Raw genomic sequence first — 20,111 nt, 5'->3', positions numbered from 1 at the left:
ATTAGTGGTTATTACACTGATGTTACAATTATTATAGGACTTAATTTTGGCTGTTACAGAAACAGCCTGTTTACCAGGAGATAAATTGTACAAAGGTACTTCCCTTACTAAAAATAGTATTAAAATTTTTTCTGTTAAGATTTATAATACCATGTTAACATAGATATATGAATTTTAGCCATTTTAGATTCAGCTGTTGACTGAAGTCTTAAATTCTTTCAATAGCTACTTTAGTCCTTAGGGACTAAATTTTTTTCTGAAAAGATGGGTGATGATGTATTGATTATGTATTAACCAATTAGGAAACCTGCTTAGAGTTGGTTGGTTATTCTACAGTCCTGTTGTCCAATCATGAGTGTTCAGTGATGGTTGAACTACAATTTAATCCCTCCCACTACTTTATAGAAACTCAATTGTGGGGCATTTCAGCATTAGCCTAAACAATGGTTTTGAATACGTTAAGCTCCTAACAATTATGGAGCAGTTTGAGGCATTGAATAATGTGGAATGATGCAATTGAACCTGACAGCTTTAACAGTCAGCCTACTCATGGGACCTGAAAGTTGTTCACACTTGGTTTCATCTCTCATCACACGCTGAGTATTAAAGCCTTACTGTTGGGAGCTGACACAGAAATGGGGTCTGTTATCAGAATATGTTTCATAATGCAAAGTTTGAATTGAGTTGGAGAATATCTGAAACTTTCCATTGTGTTCTCTAATTTTTCCTGGAAACTTTTGTAGTCAGATTGTGTTTGCAAATTGAAAAAAAAAGTATAAATTATCATTAAAATATTTGAATCCTTATTATATTTGCAGTATTGCTATGTTATAGAATACACAAAATATCATTGCATAATAGACATTTATACCATCTAAGTTTTTTTTTTTAATAGTTTATTTATTTTTGAGACAGAGAGAGATAGAACATGAGCAGGGGAGGGGCAGAGAGAGAGAGGGAGACATAGAATCTGAAACAGGCTCCAGGCTCTGAGCTGCCAGTACAGAACCCGATGTGGGGCTCGAACCCATGAACCACGAGATCATGACCTGAGCCTAAGTCAGACGCTTAACCGACTGACCCACCCAGGCGCATCTAGTTTTTCTTAAGGAAATGTTTTAATCTTTGAAATCTAGCCATGTTAGTATCAAAATATAATTGATAAATTATATTCTCCAGCGAAGTTGATGGAAAAATGTAAGTCATAATAGCTTATGAAAAGAATTTTTAAAATAACAAGTTAAAATTTGAGTGCTTACCATGTGCCACGGATTCTTTATAAGTCCTGTATACTAACTCGGTTAATTCTCACAGTATTCTTATGAGGTGGGTACCTTTATTATCTGCATTCTTCTAAATGGAAGTTGAAGACAGAGATGTAGTACCTTGCCCTAGGTGAGAAAGCTTGATTTATGGCAGATACAGTGAGCATGAAAATTTTTTTCTTCTAAGGATGTATATGAAATAGAAATTTTTAAAAGTAATACTCAATTTGATGAATCTGACAGGATTTTGGAAGAATATATTTTATATCCTGTGTCAGGATCGGAACGCTTGAAGAAGCCTTACTGTGTTGTGAGCTTGTTTGAATCATGTGACTTTAATGTTTATTGACAAGTTAATTGTGCATTTAAAAAATGCTTACTGTAACCCTTTTCTGTATGATCAAAATATAAAGTTCCATTCCCACCTCTAGGTGATGTATTGCTATGATACTTTCCAAGAGTGAAGTTTTTATAAGTTCTGTCCCCTCAAACCAAGTGTTTGTTGTTTATTCTTTATTATTCTGCCTTTAGCAACATTTGGAAGAAAAAAAGCCGTAATAAAACAACGTCCACTTTTAACTCTGATATTCAGATAATTGAGTAGGCTTAGTCCAACTTTTTTCCTTCATGGTCTAACTCTTTTAGGAGGAGCCAAGTGCCTAGAAAATTGGTAGAGTTGCTTTACAGCTAGAGTTCTTTCAAAATTTCTCTCTGGTCATAAGCAGACATTTGAAATGTAGGAGGGGAACTAGTAACAGCCGGGGAAATTTCAAGCTGAAATGTCATTTTGATCTTGTTAATATTTTAATATGGTCTCTGAGTCTACTTAGGAAATACTAAATTTCTTGGATTTATCAGCTTTGAGTTTGAATACTGCCTTGGTAGTGACCTATGTATCTTCCTAGGTGTTTTAGTATAACTTATTCTAAGTTTGCTTAGGGTTCTTTGACTCAGGAACCTAAACATACTCTTTTTTTTTTTTTCAAGATAGCTTAAATTTACCTCAGTAATTATTCAATTTATTCTTCCTCTACTTGTCTTTGGGTCCATCTTGAAAATAATTATACTTCTCTTAGTGAGGCTTTTACCAGAGTATTAGAATAAGTGTCTTATAACATCTTGAGTAGAAGTGATTCCTTTTAATTAATCTTGGGGAGGGAACAAAAAACTCTGAGATATCGTATATTGGAAGCTAAAGCAGAAGTTTATTACGGTGAGGCACCTGGGCGACTCCGTGGATTAAGCGTCTGACTCTTGGTTTCAACTCAGGTCATGATCTCACTTCATCAGATCAATCCCCATGTTGAGTTGGGGAACACAGAGATGGCATGGGATAGTCTCTCTCTCTGTCCTTCCCTCCCCCCCACCCAATAAATAAATAAACTTTAAAAAAGAAGTTTATTATGGCAATATGAACTTACAATATTTATTAAATATTTTTATCTTGATCTAACCCAACACCTATTTTCACATGTTGATTAGATGCTGTGATTTCAGTGGGACACTATTAACTATTCTTTTGTTTTGACTTATAATTTTGTTTTTGTCTTATTTTACGTTTACCTATATTGAGAAAGAGAGAGAAGAGAAAGAGAGCGAGTGATCACGAATGAGCAAGGGAGAGGCAGAGAGAGCAGGAGAGAGAAAATACCAAGCAGTCTCTGTGCTGTCAGTATAGAGATCATGACCCGAGCTGAGATCAAGAATGGGTTGCTTAGCTGACCGAACCATCCAAGCACCCCTTGACTTTCTTTGAAATAATTATAGATGTACGGTATTTAGAGAAGTTGCAAAAGTAGTTCACATATAACTTGGATTTCCTTCCATCAACCTCTGCAGAGTTAACAACCCCTGTTCTTATGGTGCCAGTAGATTCAGGATGGATCTCTGTCCCTAGTAGCCCTTCTCCTTTCTTGGGCAAGATTCAGTGGAAGTGTTCTGAGGTAGAGGTACTTCTCTCCAAAAAGAATGGCCAGTCTTTTATACCAGCTCTTCTGAAGTAGATGTATGGTATACTTTTAAAAACTCCCATCTAAAGTAAGTTGTGGGAGAAGTATGTGTATGTTGTTTCCTTTATTCCGGATTTCTCTTATAATTAAAGCTTTCAAGTGTCCTTTATGTTTCTTTACCAGTGTTTCTTAGGTTCACATGGACGTCCTTCCTTTCTCCAGAATCTTAGTGCTTTCACTTGTTAAAGACAACAGAAATTTTTGAGTCTACAAAATGCCCAACCTTACATATATGCTTTCCTCAGTAAGTTGCCCCTGCCCCCCTCACTTACTCTTCTTATTGCTACTAAGCTGTAGAATCTTTTCACTAAACTGATGAGGATTTTTTTGTCCCAGAGGTGGCAACAGGCTGATCATGGGTACCCAACATTAACCATTCTAAACATCATTTCAGAAGTATTGACGAAGCAGTGTCAGACATTTGTGGATTCGTAACTCTTGTTACTGCTTAAAATGATGTTAATGACTTGAGTTTTAATGTAGAGTGGTTTAGATGTTTTAATACCCCACAAAATGCTATCTGATAAAATTGATAACTTTGCATCTCATTCCAAAGTTTCTGGTTTTAATAAATGCAATAATTTTTTAAAAACAAACTACCAGGTATTTTTTACTTATTCAAGGAATTTGGGAAATTGATCATTTAGGATAATGAAAAATATATTCCCATTTTAGGTTTTTATTTTATTATTAATTTTACTTTTGCCTGCCGCCTTTATAAAACATCTACTTTTTTCTTTAGGAATTATGCTAAAGATGATTTATCTTCTTCTTGAGGATAGTCATTATGTAGATCAGTTATTATGCAGTCCTGCTCTGCATTTTGATTGTTTAGTATGGTGGGCCTAACGTGTGATAGAGAAATTGAGACAATTTGAAGACTACATCAAAAGATTTGAAGCTACTAAGGATAAATATAAAGCCCTTTCAGAAAGAACTCTTCCTGAAAAAGTATATTTCTGATTGGAGTAGGATCTTTTGATTCTTATCAAGAGACTAAGTCAGCTCATAAAACTGATAACCCAACTGGTGTAATATTAGTACATTTCAGCCGTTACAGATGACTGCGCGAAACAGCAGAGCCGGAAGGCTGAGGTGCACATGTGAGGCATCTAGACGTCCCCGTTCTTGGAGCGCCACCTCACTCCTCTTTTTCTTTCTTCTCATACTGTCAGCTGTTGATTCCTGCTGCCAGCAAATGTCTCAAGAAGTGACTTTTCTTCCTCTTTCTAGTTAATTTTCCACTTCTAATTTTTTATATGCTTAGTTGTTATTTTTAGAATTATATCTAGAGTAAGAACAAATTGGCTCAGCAAAGAATATTTTTAGGTATAAGGTACCTGAGCTGCTAACACATGGGACTAGTAACATCTGGTCTTTCTGTTTGTCTGTTTGGTGATTTTTCTTATCTTAAGTTATTTTATGAGTAGCCAAAATGTAAAACCAAGCAAACAAACAAACACAAAAACAAAACCAAAAATATTAGCTATGTTTCCATTTATGAATTTTGTGTTTAGTGTGCTGTACTACTAAATACCTGGTAAGTGTCTAATATGACCTAGTGACTTACCTTTTACTGAGGGCTAGTTAAACAAGACTTTATAGTATACATTTATTGGCATTGTATACACATCTTTAATAAGAGGAAAAATGAAACCCAGAAATTAAACTTAGACATTAAAGGAAGAACTAGGAAATATGCCCTTTGAAACAATGGAAAGCAAGGACAGGATTCTACCTCACAGACCATTTCTGTGAATTGTAAAGTCCAGCTTTCATGCCCAGTAAGTTGGCTAGAAGCCATATATAATGGCAGGGTCTGAATCTTTCCAGAAACTCAGTTTATTTTCTGTAATATTTTGCTTTTTATAACTACTGTGTTGACATGCCTTGGTCTCTTGCGTGTAGTTGTACGTGGTAGAACGTCCCACATCTTTTGTTCTGCTATTATTTAGCTTCTTTATATTAGAATGCTTCGATCCTTTGAAATTCGTTTCCAGAATTCTGTTCTGAAATAACTATACAATAATTTCATTTTATAAAAGGTTAAGCTTGATTTCATTCATGAAAAAGAATAAGAAATCTACTTTAAAATCTCTGGTTATGTTAAATCTGAAAAGTATTCGGGCTAGTAATAGCCTTCTTTGAGTAACAGTATTTTGTGTACAAGAGATTTGTTCCCCAAATGCCACATTTTAAGGTTATAATATTCTTAGAAAGTGGGAGAAAGTATTCACATCAAAGAAGGCATTTTTATTACATTGGATTACGCAAGACTTTGGCCAGCCTCCGTAGCTTCATCTGTTTAAGGGTTCATTTTCCCTTGTTTGGCACAAGTCCCAGGAGAGGCCCTCAGAATTGTGGTTAGCAACATGAATGAATTACAAACTTTGGACCAGCCCTTCAGTTAGTGGAGCTGGCTTCCTGCCAAAAAGACAGTGCCTTATATGGGGTCAGGGCAAAGCTGTGATTCGTTGAGCTCTGCATTGTATAGAAAACATACTTGTGATGCCTGTTTGCTTTCTTTTAAAATAAAAACAAAACAAAACAGAAAAAGCAGCAGGCTTCCAAGTCTATCAAAATAGGAAGTAACAGAATAGTGTGCAGGTTTTACTAATGACAGAGTTAAGCAATGGAAATATAGCTCTGTATAGTTAAAACACTAAAAGTAGAAATTGGCCCTTTTGACCTCCTTAGCCGGCCCGTGATGTAAGGGACTGAAGTATTTGTTAGACATCTGTTGTCTACCTGCTTTTATTTTGTAAATGGTTTAATAAGATTAAATAATTAGTCATATGTTCACAGGGTTACCATGCTGCTGGGTTTTGTTAGTGACTAGATACTTTGAAATTAAAGTTAGTGTAGTTAACTTTGAATGCGCCAGTCTTTTTTTTTTTTTTTTTAATTTGGAATTATGTAACTTTTCAAAAACTGAAATGTTGGAATGGTAAAACAAGAAAGAGTAAATTTTCCTCTTTAGAAAGTCAGGAATGTTTGCTTATATTCTTAGGTTAGAGAAAATAGTTACTAGGTCTATCAGGAGGAAAAGCATGAAGATATTTTCTAATATAGTTCATTTATCTTTGTAATTCTTTTCATTTAGGCAAATACCCTGTCTGGACCTTCTCTTAGTCAGGCACCATCTCATATGTACGGCAATAGATTAAATCCAAATTCATCAGTGGCAGCTCTTATAGTTCAGTCTGAAAACAATCAAACAGGTAAGTTTTCAAGAATTTTTAAACTCTCCCCCAGTGTAACTCCCCCACCCCCGTCCCTGCCTTTAGCTCATTTTCTTTGAAAAGGCTGAAGGTGTGGTTAATACAGGATTGTGCCCACCCCCCAACCCCCACCCCCAACCAGAAGAGTCACAGTTGGAAGTAAATTGTGTGCTGTGCTGCAAAGTAGTGATGTGCTTTTTTTACTGTCTGAAATGTAAATGTTTAAGCAGAGCCATCAGCAGGCAGGAATGCAACAATGTCTCCGGTGACTTTTGTGATTGATGTGTTCAGTTCTCAGTTCTGTGCAATGAAAGTAACATAACACTGGGCTTTTCTGTGAATAGCCTAAACCTTTATTTGCATAATTCATGAAATTGCATTCCACAAACTTGGTTTAAAAAAAAAATCCTGTTAGAGAATTTCTACAGTGTTTAGTAATCCTGTGAATTTTTACCAGTTGACATTTTGTAGCATTTGCCTCTTGTACTGTTTTAATGAGCCACTGGATTTGCTTTGTTTCATTCCATCCTTAAGGATTTGTTGACATGTCCAAGTAGTCATGCCTGTTTGGGGGAAGGGAATGGGTTTAGCAGTTCACCAAGAATGGATCAGTCATGTCTTTACCCGTTCAGGTCAGAGGTTACCTGACTGAGAATAAGGGGAGGCCAGCCTGGGTGATTTTATAAGGAACTGACTGTAGGGGAAATGCAAGTTACGTTTCAAGCAGAGATATTTGGGGTTACCTAAGAATTATTCTGAAGAAATTAACTTTTTTCCCCCTTTTAAGTACAGAATGCTATCTTCCTACTTGTTTTTGTCCATTTAAATCTTTAGGGTTATATTTGACTTTATTCTTGGTGTGAGGATCCACGGAAGGTGTGTAGTTTTAGTTACAGTGTGTGGCTTTATGCAGTACACTATGTATTTTATGACTTGTCGTGGGATGCAAAGTGTTAAAAAATACAAAGCATAAGGATTTGCTGTGATAAGCATACAGATGAGCTGTCCACAGCTGTGATTCATTACTTTAACCGTAGAAATTAAAAGTGGCTGAGGGGAGGGTACTGCAAATGCAAACCACGCTTCTGTGCTGTAAAATTGAAAGGAATGAAAGAACGGAACATAATCCATGGCCTTCTACACCCACAAAAACGTGTAGGGACAACGCCTTACATGCCACAGTTCAGCAATTCTGAACTAGCAACATACTAGATCTACTTTCATAGTAACTGCAAAGTAGTAGTAAAGGTTTTATGAACGTTTTAGGGAAAATCAGGGCAAGAGCTTAAAACCTCTTATCTAGTGAGAGTCACTTTATCAGCTATGAAATATTTACCCTGCAGATCAAGATCTCGGAGACAATGGCCGCGGCCTGGCTGGCAGAGGAAGCTCACCCCGGGGAAGTCTCTCGCCACGGTAAGCGCCCGTTTGCTCTGCAGGGCGGGGCAGGGGAGACGTTTGGAGATTTGGAGACTTCTTTATCTCCTATCAGAGCACACATTAGTGAGGCTTTAAAAGCATTCTGTAGATAAGAAGCATGTCTGGACAGTCAAGAAAAATGATTCTCAATTAATTTGAATATTAATTTACACACATGGTTAGATTGTAAGCTTTTAGAAAGACCTACCCTTTCTTCGATTTCCAATCTATTTGAACTCTCTTGTTTTTATCATTTGTATATTTAGCTACTGGTACTGTTAAATACATTAATTTGGCTAAATCTTTTTGGTTACGAAGTAGTCTTAAAACCCTTTGAAGCTACAGACTCAAGGCTTTCAACATTGGGTTACAGTTTTAGCTGTGTTGTAGGCAGTGCACTTGAACCCCTTCATCTCTGGTTCCTAGTTCTTGGGGCTCATATCTTATTTATTTATTTATTTTTATAGTTTATATTTCAGACAGAGACAGAGCATTGAGCAGGGGAGGAGCAGAGAGAGAGGGAGACACAGAATCTGAAACAGGCTCCAGGATCTGAGCTGCCAGCACAGAATCCGATGCAGGGCTCAAACCCATGAAACACAAGATCATGACCTGAGCTGAAGTCGGACGCTTAACCGACTGAACCACCCAGGTGCCCCTCTTGGGGCTCATTTCTGAATTCCCTCTACTTCTTGGGGCTCCTGGTTAGCTCAGTCAGAAGAGCAGGTGACTCTTGATCTCGGGGTCATAAGTTTGAGCCCCACGTTAGGTGTAGAGATTACTAAAAAAATAAGCTAAATAAAATGAAATCCCTCTAGTTCCTAAAATGATCTGAATCAAAGTATAATAAATGTATTATATTGCTCTGTAAAATTGTCTTAGATGTTATATGAAAGAACTTAGGTGCTTCAGGAGATAAGGAAGTTAGCAGAACGCTCTTTGCAGAGTTCTCCTGAAATGGTGGAATTTTTCTGAGCACAGTGTAAGTGCCCACGTCTTTTGTCCAAGGAAATACTGTGCCAGTTGTGCCAGTTTATAGAAAACAGTCGAACTTTAGTCTGTAGCTCTCTTATTAATTATATTCCACTTTCAACTTCTATACCTTCTTCTAGTTTGTTTTCTCTCTGCTCTCTAATTTTGTAAACTGTGCCTCAAGCATGGTTAGACTTGGGTGAGAATGGAGAAGAGAAGGAGGGAAAAGCCCATTCTGGAGTTGTCTCTCAACTATGGGAAATTAAAATTTTTCAACTATTCGAACTTAAGTATTCTATTAAAAATTAAAGTTTTTATGCAGTGATACTGTTAGCATCTGTTGCTGTGTTGCTGATGTATTGGTAATGTCTGTTAAGGAACATCTTTATCAGTAGATTAGTTCACTAACCTTGAATTTTCCTGTTTTCTAGTGGTACCACTAGTTAGTTTCTTTTCCTATAAAATTCTTGGATGACCTAAAAGTAGTATTATTTTTCCCAATTGAGCTCTATAGGAAATGAAATATTCCTTCTTTTGAAACTAAGAATCTGAAGCACACAATGATAACATCAAGTGACTAATCTGTAATTTTATGCTGTGATTGCTTCTGTACTGTTTTATTCTTCTTTTCAAAGTAGAAAACCAACGGACTTTTGTTCATTTGCTTAGTGGGGAAAGTATTTCCGTGTTCCCCTCTTAAAAATACCCTAGAAACTACACAGAAATTCTGCAAGATCCCTTAGTGCTATTTTGCTTAGCATAATAGTTCTTAGTTTTTCATTAGCTAAATAGAATTTCAAACAGTAAATTATACTAAATTTTTTTTAGTATATATTTCCAATTTTATATTACCCTTTAAAAATCAGCCTGACATGTAACAGCCTAAATTATCCTGGCATAATGTGTTATTTGGAGAGAGATGGTCAACTATATATAGCACGTGATGTTTACGTATGGAAGAAAAAAACCTCATTTGTCTAACTTGTTCTTCCAAGAGACTTTTGTAGAGCCGCATATTGAGGCAGTGGCTGAACACTAGCTGGGTGTTAGAAGACCTGAGTTGTGGCCCCAGCTCTACCGTTTACCAGCAGTGAATCTTTGGACAGGTCACTAAAGCCCCATCTTGTTTCCTCCTATAGAAATGGAACCAATAAGCCACACTTTTGACTTCTCCTAGGTTGTTGTGTTGAAGATCATACAAGATAATTATGTGGAAACCCTTTGGAAACTCCAAAGCCCTTTTCTAATGTCTCATGTTAGTGTAGAGGCTGGAGACCAGAAATGGGCATGTTTACTAATTTACAACAAAAAGTGAATGAGAGAACATTACATATTTATCTTAATCTAAGTAGTATTTGCTTTGGAAGAGTTATTACCGTTTGAAGTACAGGTCTAAGATATTTTCGAAAAATTTGTGTAAAGGGCTCAAATAAAAGTTTACTTTGGTCTTGCTAATACTCCTTAATCCTGAAAATAATAGAAAATAAGTATTTTTGTCTTTAAAACAAAAGGCTTCTTCAAAATCATTAAAAATTTCCTTTTCCTGATATTTGAAATTCTTTCTTTGTGTATTAAAATGCTTTCTACGTTATTATAATTGTACAGTGTTCATCTGATGTTGTGCATATTAAAGCAGAATTGTGGAACTCTTCCGGCTAATTATTTTAAAGTTTTCTAATACTATCTTTCCTCCTTTTGTCTAAAGCTGTATCAACTTCCTTTACAGCTTATTTCAGAGATTATCGGTGTTGTGCTTATGTGTTCTCGTGGTTTTTACTTACTGAGTATATATAGCCAGCTATTCCCATGATTTTATAATTTGGGGAGGGAGAATGGTAATTACTCAATTTTAGGGTGGATTATGGTTTTATCATTCTTCCAGCACAGGCAGCCTAGAGTTAGATAACTTGTACAGAAAATGGGCCAGCATAAGGTAAGAAGTGTGAATGCACTCTCTTTCCGTTTAACCTGAGAGTTAATATTTTCAACAGATCTCCTGTAAGCAGCTTACAGATTCGCTATGATCAACCAGTCAACAGCAGTTTGGAAAATCTGCCTCCAGTAGCAGCCAGCATAGAACAGCTTTTGGAGAGGCAGTGGAGTGAAGGCCAGCAGTTTTTATTAGAACAGGGTACTCCTAGCGACAGTAAGTATTCTTTTCATGTCTTTAAAGAAAGATGGATGGACAGACAGATGGATAGATGCAGCAGTCACACTTCATCAGGAGTAGCAGTGAAATTGTGAAATACGTTTCTATAATATGGTGAGAAAGTATGGAGTGATGGTGTAATAGCGATTCTGCAGTCTCACTGCAGAATAGCGTTACCTGTTATTAACAATACAATCTTTTGCAAATTTCTTTTTTTTTTTAATGTTTATTTATTTATTTATTTATTTATTTCTAGGAGAGAGAGAGAGCGAGAGACAGCATGAGCAGGGGAGGGTCAGAGAGAGAGGGAGTCACAGATTGAAACAGGCTCCAGGCTCTGAGCCGGCAGTCAGCACAGAGCCCGACGCGGGGCTCGAACCCACGAACCGCGAGATCGTGACCTAAGCGAAAGTCGGACGCTTAACCAACTAAGCCACCCAGGCGCCCCATTTTTTGCAAATTTCTTAATGTCCGTGCGTTTTAATCTCCCATTTGTAGAATGGGAATAATAATGTACCTATATCATACTGTTGCCTTGAGGATTAAATGGCATAAAAAACTGTGAAGAGCATTGCCTGGCTTATAGTAAGCACTTATCTGTTCAGTGGTTATTGTTACTGTTTTGAATTATTTTAACATTGGTACTTTGTTCTTAACCAGTTTTCACATTTTAGTAAAACACGTGAGTTATATCTTCTCTTCACTTGTTTGAAGAAAACTGGCTTACCTCTGGAGAATTCATTTTTACAAGTGCATATAGTCACGTATGGCGAGCGGTGTTCCTAATTTTACAATTTAGATGAGTAGGAATAACGATTACTAAATTACATAGGATTTTCTTTTATTATATATCATTAACTTATTAAATTGTATTTATGTATATATATACACATAATATATATTATATATATGTGTGTGTGTATATATATATATGTGTGTATTTATGTGTGTATATGTATATTTAGTATTTCCAATGTTAAGTATTCTGGAGGACCATGGGTGAAAAAAGCCAGAAAAGCAAAGTTCCTATATGCGGTGGTTAGCTGGAGAAGCTGGGCTAATGTTAAGGATATATATTTTTTGAGGGAAAAATGGATGGTTTTTATCATTTGGGGATATAAACTTTTGCTGCTTTATTATAGCCAAACAAAACATTTTGCTTATTGTTAGTAGGCAAGTGCCATAAATTGTTTTTTTTTTTTTTTTTTTTTTTTTTTTATGAATGGTGCCTTGACAAAAAATGCTAATTGTGAGGAAATTCATGCCGGGATAATCCTTTAAACATGATAGCTGGAGGACAGGTTTAGCTTAGTCTTATTGCATCTCATTTGGGTACACTAAGGGTTTCTTTGTGGGATCTTGAAGAGGAGGGATAAAAGTTAAATCCTTGGGAAATGACCATATATGTCTGTACCAGTACAGTTGTGTCTTCGGAAGGCCCTGAGGGCGTGTTAAACAAATACAACTTTTAATATGTACACAGAACTTTTAAAGTGTCCATCACCCGGGTACAGCCCCTCTGTGTTGTCAGCCGAGACGTCTGAGTTGTGGAAGGGATTGCAACTGCATTTGAGGGGATGAGACAGGGTGGAAACGGCCTTGCTACAGCAACACACGCCTTTCTCTGGGAGCCGGGAGTGTGGGCTGCGGCGCGCGCACACTGCTCCCTGCTGGGCAACGTGGGCAGCAGCAGGCCGGGTGGCTCGCCCTCGCCCAGCTTAACGGAGCAGTGCACACACACTTGGGCTCTTTATTGTGAAGGGAAGTGGAGGGATTCTCTCCCATCTTAAACATGATATGAATGAAAAATTTTGGCAGGCGCTTTGGTTTTTTTAATTGGGATTTTATTTTGGTGAGAATAAAATGTTCCTATCATTTTTCCTTGAGAAATGGAAATTACCTGAATCAGGTGGGTGGGGTTTTTTTGATATGTGGCGTCAAAGTTTCCAGAAGGACCACTATCCCTTTATGCTTATATCCACACATATATTATGGTATATTTATATCTACATATAAATTTAGAAATAAAACCTATTAATTTATTTTTTTTTAATGTTTTATTTATTTCTGAGAGAGAGAGAGAGAGTGTGAGCAGGGGAGAGTCAGAGACAGAGGGAGACACAGAATCCAAAGCAGGCTCCAGGCTCTGAGCTAGCTGTCATCACAGAACCTGACACGGGGCTTGAACCCATTAACTGTGTGATCACGACCTGAGCTGAAGTCGGACACTTAACTGACTGAGCCACTCAGGTGCCCCTAGTACCTAGTAATTTAAAAATGCTTTCCTATATTAACTTATTTCTAAAGTTATTGACACTCAGGTCTGTAAAATGCTTAGTCGTGTGTGGGAACCTGTCATTATTAAAGCCATCCAAATGTTTGCTAGTTTTAGGAATGCTAAAGTCATTACACCAACTTCAAGTTGAAAATCGAAGATTAGAAGAACAGATTAAAAACTTGACAGCCAAAAAAGAACGTCTTCAGTTATTGAATGCACAGCTCTCAGTGCCTTTTCCAACAATAACAACAAATCCTAGTCCATCTCATCAAATGCATGCGTTTTCAGCACAGAATGGTAAGTGTGAACATATTTATTTTGTATCTAAGGAAAGTAGGCTAGACTCTCCATATCTTCTTCATAATAAGTGAATAATAACTGGTTACCAGTTATATGAAGGAAAGGAATGGTAACTTATTCGCAGAGAATGTGAAGAATCTGTTAAGTGATCTACTTGAATTTGCTGTGACTTCTTTAGTACATAATTTAATGATAAGTTATTTAAATGTGTAATGATCTCTATTGATTTAAAGCCATAGTATTCAATAGAGTTATGGATTTTTCCATTTAAGCTAGTATTAGAAATAGCAAGACTTAATATTTAAGTGTTTTTAATGTGGGCTTCAGGATAAGCTTTTTAGATAAGCCTTTAATCTTACACATGATGCAATTTAACAGGGTAAATAGGTTTCTTTTTGTCTTTTATTATTCTAGCTCCTACAACTGATTCCTTGAACAGCAGTAAGAGCCCTCATCTAGGAAACAGCTTCTTACCTGATAATTCTCTCCCTGTGTTAAATCAGGTAATTTGGGTGTGGTTAGTTTCATTTCTGTGTTTTTCTTATGAACAATAGTAGATCACATTAAATGACTTAAAATGATTTTAAATAGTTTTGCTGTGTTCTTCCTAACTGAAGTCTCTATTCTTTCTTACACTAGGACTTAACCTCCAGTGGACAGAGCACCAGCAGCTCTTCTGCTCTTTCTACCCCACCTCCTGCTGGGCAGAGTCCAGCGCAGCCGGGCTCGGGCGTTAGCGGAGTTCAGCAGGTCAATGGTGTGACAGTGGGGGCACTGGCTAGTGGAATGCAGACTGTAACATCCACCATTCCTGCAGTGCCTGGAGTGGGTGGAATAATTGGAGCTTTGCCAGGTAACCAACTGGCAATTAATGGCATTGTAGGAGCTTTAAATGGGGTTATTCAGACCCCTGTCACAATATCACAGAACCCTACCCCCCTCACCCACACAACTGTACCACCTAATGCAACACATCCAATGCCAGCCACACTGACTAACAGGTAAGAAACTCACTTAAATATACTTTGGGTTTTCAGTGCAACGTAGTACCAGTGCTGTCCAGACTTTAGATTGGGATTTTTTAATGTGCTTCTTATAGATACAATCTAAGAAATTAAAATCCAGCAAACTTCTAGACCAAGTGTATTATTCTGAAAACGATTTATTTTTGAAACTTAAGTAATTCAAATTAAAACAAAATTAAATCACCGTTAGTAGCAAAGCATTAAATATATTCTGTGCTAAAAATTTCATTCTTGTTGTGTGTTCTCTCCCCTTGTACCTTCCTCCCCGTACGATCCCTCCATGTATCATAAATTCTGAAGAACAGTATTGTAATGAAGATCACATATGAATATTTCTTAAAATTCAGCTATGCAATTTTGCTCGTTTTATAACCAAAGCTTTTGGTACCAGATGTAAGTCAAATATTTGAATTTCCAGTGAGTGACACTGTTTCATTGTACTGGAATTTCATTTGACTTCAAAATAGGAGACGAAAGCCATGTTGTTATTGAACTTACTTTTGAGGAATAAACCATTTTAAATGCATTGCAGTGGATACTACTAGACTATTTCTTCTGGCTCCCTTTTGATTGGTGCTTAATTTTACTGACCATTGGGACCATTAAAAAAGGTTAGGTCAAGTCACTTAGTAGTTGGAATTCTTTCTTTTTTTTACATATGTGTTACTTAGTATGGGTTAAATTATCCTGAAGTAAAAATTATTACATGCATGTTATAAACAATTTAAATTTCTATCCCATAAAATACTTAGTGCCTTCTTGGTTTATAATAAAAAGGAAAACAAAACGGTTCTTGACAGTGTGAATTCTTGTTTATCTGTGTACAGAGAGAAAGGGAAATAAGAAATTTGTACAGGATTTTGTGATCAGATAATGTGTTTAAAAATTTGACTTTGCTAACTTATTGAACATCAAATTGTAAAGTTGTCTTTCATTTTACATGTTAAAAACCATTAAAGATATCTAGTAGAAAGTAAGAATTGTAATCGTTTTTCAGTGCCTCAGGACTAGGATTACTTTCTGACCAGCAAAGACAGATATTCCTTCACCAACAGCAGTTTCAGCAGTTGTTAAATTCTCAGCAGCTCACGCCAGTAAGTTCTGCATTTTGATAATACTTGATTTTTATTAGGAGCAAGTGACCCAAGTTGTAATCGATGTTCAGCGTGGGTCTAAGTTGTCCGCTTTGTGAACAGCATTATGGGATGCGTCACCCAAAAATAGTTTGTCTGGCCATTTGGTATAGTCTGCAGTACCTGTGGCGACATTATCGTCGATTCATTTGCGAATATTAGACCATGTACTGTGGTTCCTCTTGTAGACTGTGGAAATGCGGTGGTGAGGACGACTCTGCATTTTCATGGAGTTTTGTTCTGACAGTGGAGATGGACAGTAACTACATGTATAGTTTTTGTGGTGAGGTACTAAGAAAAAAAATCAGGGAGGATAAGGGGACAGAGGAACTGTGGGATGGGGGCCTTTTTACATAGGAGGGTCTTGCCTCTTCACATATGTGACTTTTGAGTACGGACCTGAATAACAGTTGAAGGAGCATGAATTCTTGACATGGGGAAATGGAAGAGAGACAGTCGTGAAAGACCACCTGTGTTTATGTTTTGAACTCTAGAAAGAAGGCCAGCATGAATGCAGGATGAGAGAGGCTGGTGCAGAGGCGAGAAGGTCACAGGTGGGCCTTGTGTGGCTGTCTGTGGCAGGAAATTTAGGTTAAAGATAATGAAAAGCCATTTGTGATTTTTTTTTTTTTTTTTTGCTTTTCTATTGTGGAAATTGTCACATGTATCAAAATAGTATATAATGTACTAATGACTTAGTTTTAATAATTACCTCAACTTTTAAAATCTTATTGCATATATCCTCACTTTTGAGGATTATTTTAAAGAATTGGAGGATGTGAACAGAATAGTAAGGTAACAATTCACATTTTTAAAAGGTTAGCTTGGCCGTATGTGTCGGGAGGGGAGACAGGGACAAAAGAAGAGACAGGGAGGCTGTTGGTGTAGTTCACGGAGAAGATGTGTCTGAAACAGCACGATGAATGTGGTCAGGAGACTGGTGGGGATTGTGTATTTTGAAGACAGAACCAACAAGTCTTATGTGTCAGACATTCAGGGTAAAGAAGAGTCCTGAACAGCCGATGTTGAGTTTTCCGGAGATTTGGAAGACTCGGAGGAGCAACAGGTTTTGCAGAGAAACCAGAAGTTCTGTTACACACATCCCACGTTTGCCATGTGTGTTTAGATGTTCAGGCGAGATGTGGACTGGGCAGCCGTAGGAGTCTGGGGTCCAAGGAGGATGCAGAGATAGGAATTTCCGAACAAAGGGAAGATTGAGCTGTGTAAAATATTTCTGGGGGGACAAGAACTGACCACTAGATTTGGCTGTCTAGAGGTTGTTGACAGTTGTGGGTTTTGGTGAGAAGTAAAAACCTCATTGAATAGTGCAAAGGAGAATGGCAGGAGAGGAAGTGGAGATGCAGTACCAGCAACGCCAGACACTTTACTGTTAAAAAGAAAAAAAATGAGGCACCTGGGAGGCTCAGTCTGTTAAGTGTCCCTAAGTCTTGATTTTGGCTCAGGTCATGATCTCATAGTCGGAAGATCGAGCTCTGGTATGGAGCCTGCTTAGGATTCTCTTTCTCGGCCTCTCTCCTGTTCACTCTCACACATGCTCTCTTAAAAAATAAAAAAGGTGAGGGGGCAGCTACGGAAGAAAGACTCGGTCTAACGGGAAGTTTCTATTCACTTTGAATACGACAGCACCTATGTTGATCGGAAGATTCCTGGTGCAGGAGAGAGGAAGGATAACAGAGCAGCAAAGTTCTTCAGAGGAAGGGGAGGGGAGAGGAGACGAGAGCAGCTTTCTACTGTATGTATGAAGAGGCAGGCAGAGCAGCTGTCAGGGTTTTCGTGATAGGAGGTTGAGGAAACCACTTTTAGTGTTTCTAGTTTTTAAAATTGGAATTGGAAGTAAAGGTATCAGCTGAGGGAGATAAAGAGTATTGGTGGTTAGAGGAGAGAGAAGACGTGGAATAGGTATCTTGAAGAAGAGAGGAGGAAGAACTGACTAAGACTGGAAGTGTGTGTGGGGGGGTGCCTGGCTGGCTCAGTTGGTAGAGCATATGACTATTGATCTTGAGGTTGTAATTTCGAGCCCTGTGTTGGGTGTAGAGATTTACTTAAAAATGAAATCTTTAAAAAGAAAGAAAAAAAACAGACTGGAAGTGTGTGGCTCACATGCAAGACACCCTGGCTCTGTGTGCTGATAAACTTAAAGCGAGACAGGGTTAGATGTGGTCAGTGACTCTGTCCAACTCTATTTCCCTAGTGTACTTCATTGAGTTGGACTGCCTGAACAAGGCACTATTTATTAACTCAGAATTTCAGCCTTTGTTTAGAACTTCTTTCCAAAATGTATCTACTGTGGGGGTGGAGAGGGGGAGGTCCCTGGGTGGCTCAGTCAGTTAATCGTCAGACTCTTGATCTCAGCTCAGGTCTTGATCTTGGATTTGTGAGTTCAAGCCTCGCCTTGGGCTACGTGCTGAGCGTGAAGTCTGCTTAAAAAGAAAATAGTGGGGCGCCTGGGCCGTTCAGTCAGTTAAGCGTCCGAATTCAGCTCAGATCATGATCTCAAGGTTCGTGGGTTTGAGCCCCACATTGGATTCTATGCTGACAGCGCAGCGCCTGTTTGGGATTCTCTCCCTCTTGCTCTCTGCCCCTCCCCTAGTTGCACATGCATTCTGTCTCTTTAAATAAACTTAAAATTTTTTTTAATCTTGTAAAAAATAAATAAAATCTTTGAAAATAAAATGTATCTACCCATTCTTTTGCTTTAATCAAAAATATATTGTAAATATTTGTTTTGATTCTGGATCATCAGTTTCACTGTTAACTGTTCTTACAGTAGTATAAAGAGAGATCATATATAAATTCTTCTATAATGGTTACACTAAAATGTGGTCTTATTTTCTTATCTCTTTCTCATTTTAATGTGAAGTACTAAAGTTCCATTTACTGGGGGTTCTTCCTATTAATCAAGATGATAATAGTCTCGTCTCTAGAACATGGTTCACAAGGAGGTTGTAGCATACCGCTGCTCAGAGGCCACAAGAACTGAAGTGGTTTAAACTCTGCCTTTTCTTTGTCGGCCACGGGTGTGGGATGACATTGGTTCATTGACAGGCATCCCATCTTATTTTAAGGCATACTTAACTTCTCTCGTTTTAAGAAAAACTCTTGCTTGGCCAGTCGCCCCTGCCCCACCAACTGCTGCCCAGTTTTTCTGCTTGCTGTGTCCTCCCAGTTGGCCTTCATGCTGCTAAGTCCATTGGACAGTTGTCATTCTTCTTCTACTTGATCTAGCAACAGCGTTTGACAGAGTTGATCACTCTCTCCTCCTTCACCTTCCGGATACCACATTATCTTGGCGTTCTCCCTACCTAACCGTTCATTCCTTTTTAGCATCCTTTCCTGGGCCCTGTCCTCACCTCAGCCTCTCATTTTTAGAGTATCCTAGAATTTCAGTGATCTTCTCCTCCAGTCAAAGAACTTCAAAAGCTATCCTCCATTCCAGCTTTACATATGTGTGGATGTTCCCTCTTCAGCTCAGGCCCCTCTTTGGAATTTCAGACTCCTGTATCCAGCTGCTTGCTTGAGGTCTCCATTTGGATATTTTGATGGACATCTCAAGCATAGCGTGTCCAGGTCTGCACTGCGAACCTGCTCCACACCTGCCCCACCTGTAGTTCTGCCCGCCTTAGCCAGAGCCAGCACCGTACTTGCGGTTGCTCAAGCCAAAACCTCGCAGTCATCCTTCGTGCTTGTCTGATGCCTCCTATTGAGTCCATCAAGAAGTCCCAAGTCGGACTGCGTCACTCCGCAGCTCGAAACTGTCCTCTCGCTTCCCATGTTACTTTGAGCAAAAGCCCAAGTGTTCACGGCCTACCACCGTGAGGCCCACGTTTCCCTCCGTCTCCTGCTTGTTCACTCGTCTCCGGCGTGCCCGTGGGCTCTGTGCTGGTCCCCGATCACACTGGATATGCCCCCACAATCGTCCCGTAGCACCAGCTGCTCCATCGGCCTAGAAATCCCGTCCCTTCCCCCTCCGAGCAGATCCCCTCCTCACCTCCCAAGTCCTTGTCTAAGTGAGAACCGCCCTGAGCGGTCTGTTCCAGACTTCACCCTGCCGTACTGCCTTACACTCCTGTTTACCCTGATCCTTGCCAGTAATCACACCCTAACATTTTTGTTTCTCTTTCCCCCCCCCCCACCGGCTGAGCCACAGAGGGCAGAGATTTCCCCCCCCCCCCCCACTGATATGTCTCAAACCATTGGCTGGCACATAGTAAAACACTCAAGAAATGAAATACATGTTTGTTGCAAAGAATAGTCTCATAAACTGCACCAAGAAAGCACTCTTTGTTGACATGAATGAGAACTTTAAAAGTGACTTTAAG

The 20,111-nt window shown here is 38.4% G+C and overlaps 1 protein-coding gene across 7 annotated transcripts in view; it reads left to right on the top strand.

Moving 5' to 3' along the window:
* Positions 1 to 20,111, top strand: part of MLLT10 (MLLT10 histone lysine methyltransferase DOT1L cofactor) — a 229,503-nt gene that overhangs the window by 205,074 nt on the left and 4,318 nt on the right. For 6 of the 7 annotated variants that reach the window (XM_039233039.1, XM_039233038.1, XM_039233044.1 and 3 more), the window contains 7 exons: positions 6,378 to 6,495; positions 7,839 to 7,911; positions 10,878 to 11,032; positions 13,422 to 13,610; positions 14,028 to 14,116; positions 14,253 to 14,614; positions 15,636 to 15,732. In XM_039233039.1, coding sequence (XP_039088970.1) covers positions 6,378 to 6,495; positions 7,839 to 7,911; positions 10,878 to 11,032; positions 13,422 to 13,610; positions 14,028 to 14,116; positions 14,253 to 14,614; positions 15,636 to 15,732 — 1,083 coding nt within the window. The remainder of the gene's footprint in view (positions 1 to 6,377; positions 6,496 to 7,838; positions 7,912 to 10,877; positions 11,033 to 13,421; positions 13,611 to 14,027; positions 14,117 to 14,252; positions 14,615 to 15,635; positions 15,733 to 20,111) is intronic. The other variant, XM_039233042.1, reaches the window with a different exon arrangement.

The sequence above is a fragment of the Hyaena hyaena genome, unplaced genomic scaffold, assembly GCF_003009895.1.
Source record: "Hyaena hyaena isolate Hyena2069 unplaced genomic scaffold, ASM300989v1 scaffold_72, whole genome shotgun sequence".
Classification (NCBI taxonomy): domain Eukaryota; kingdom Metazoa; phylum Chordata; class Mammalia; order Carnivora; family Hyaenidae; genus Hyaena; species Hyaena hyaena.
Note: the sequence above shows the minus strand (reverse complement) of the source record. Positions and strands in the feature narration are given on the sequence as shown.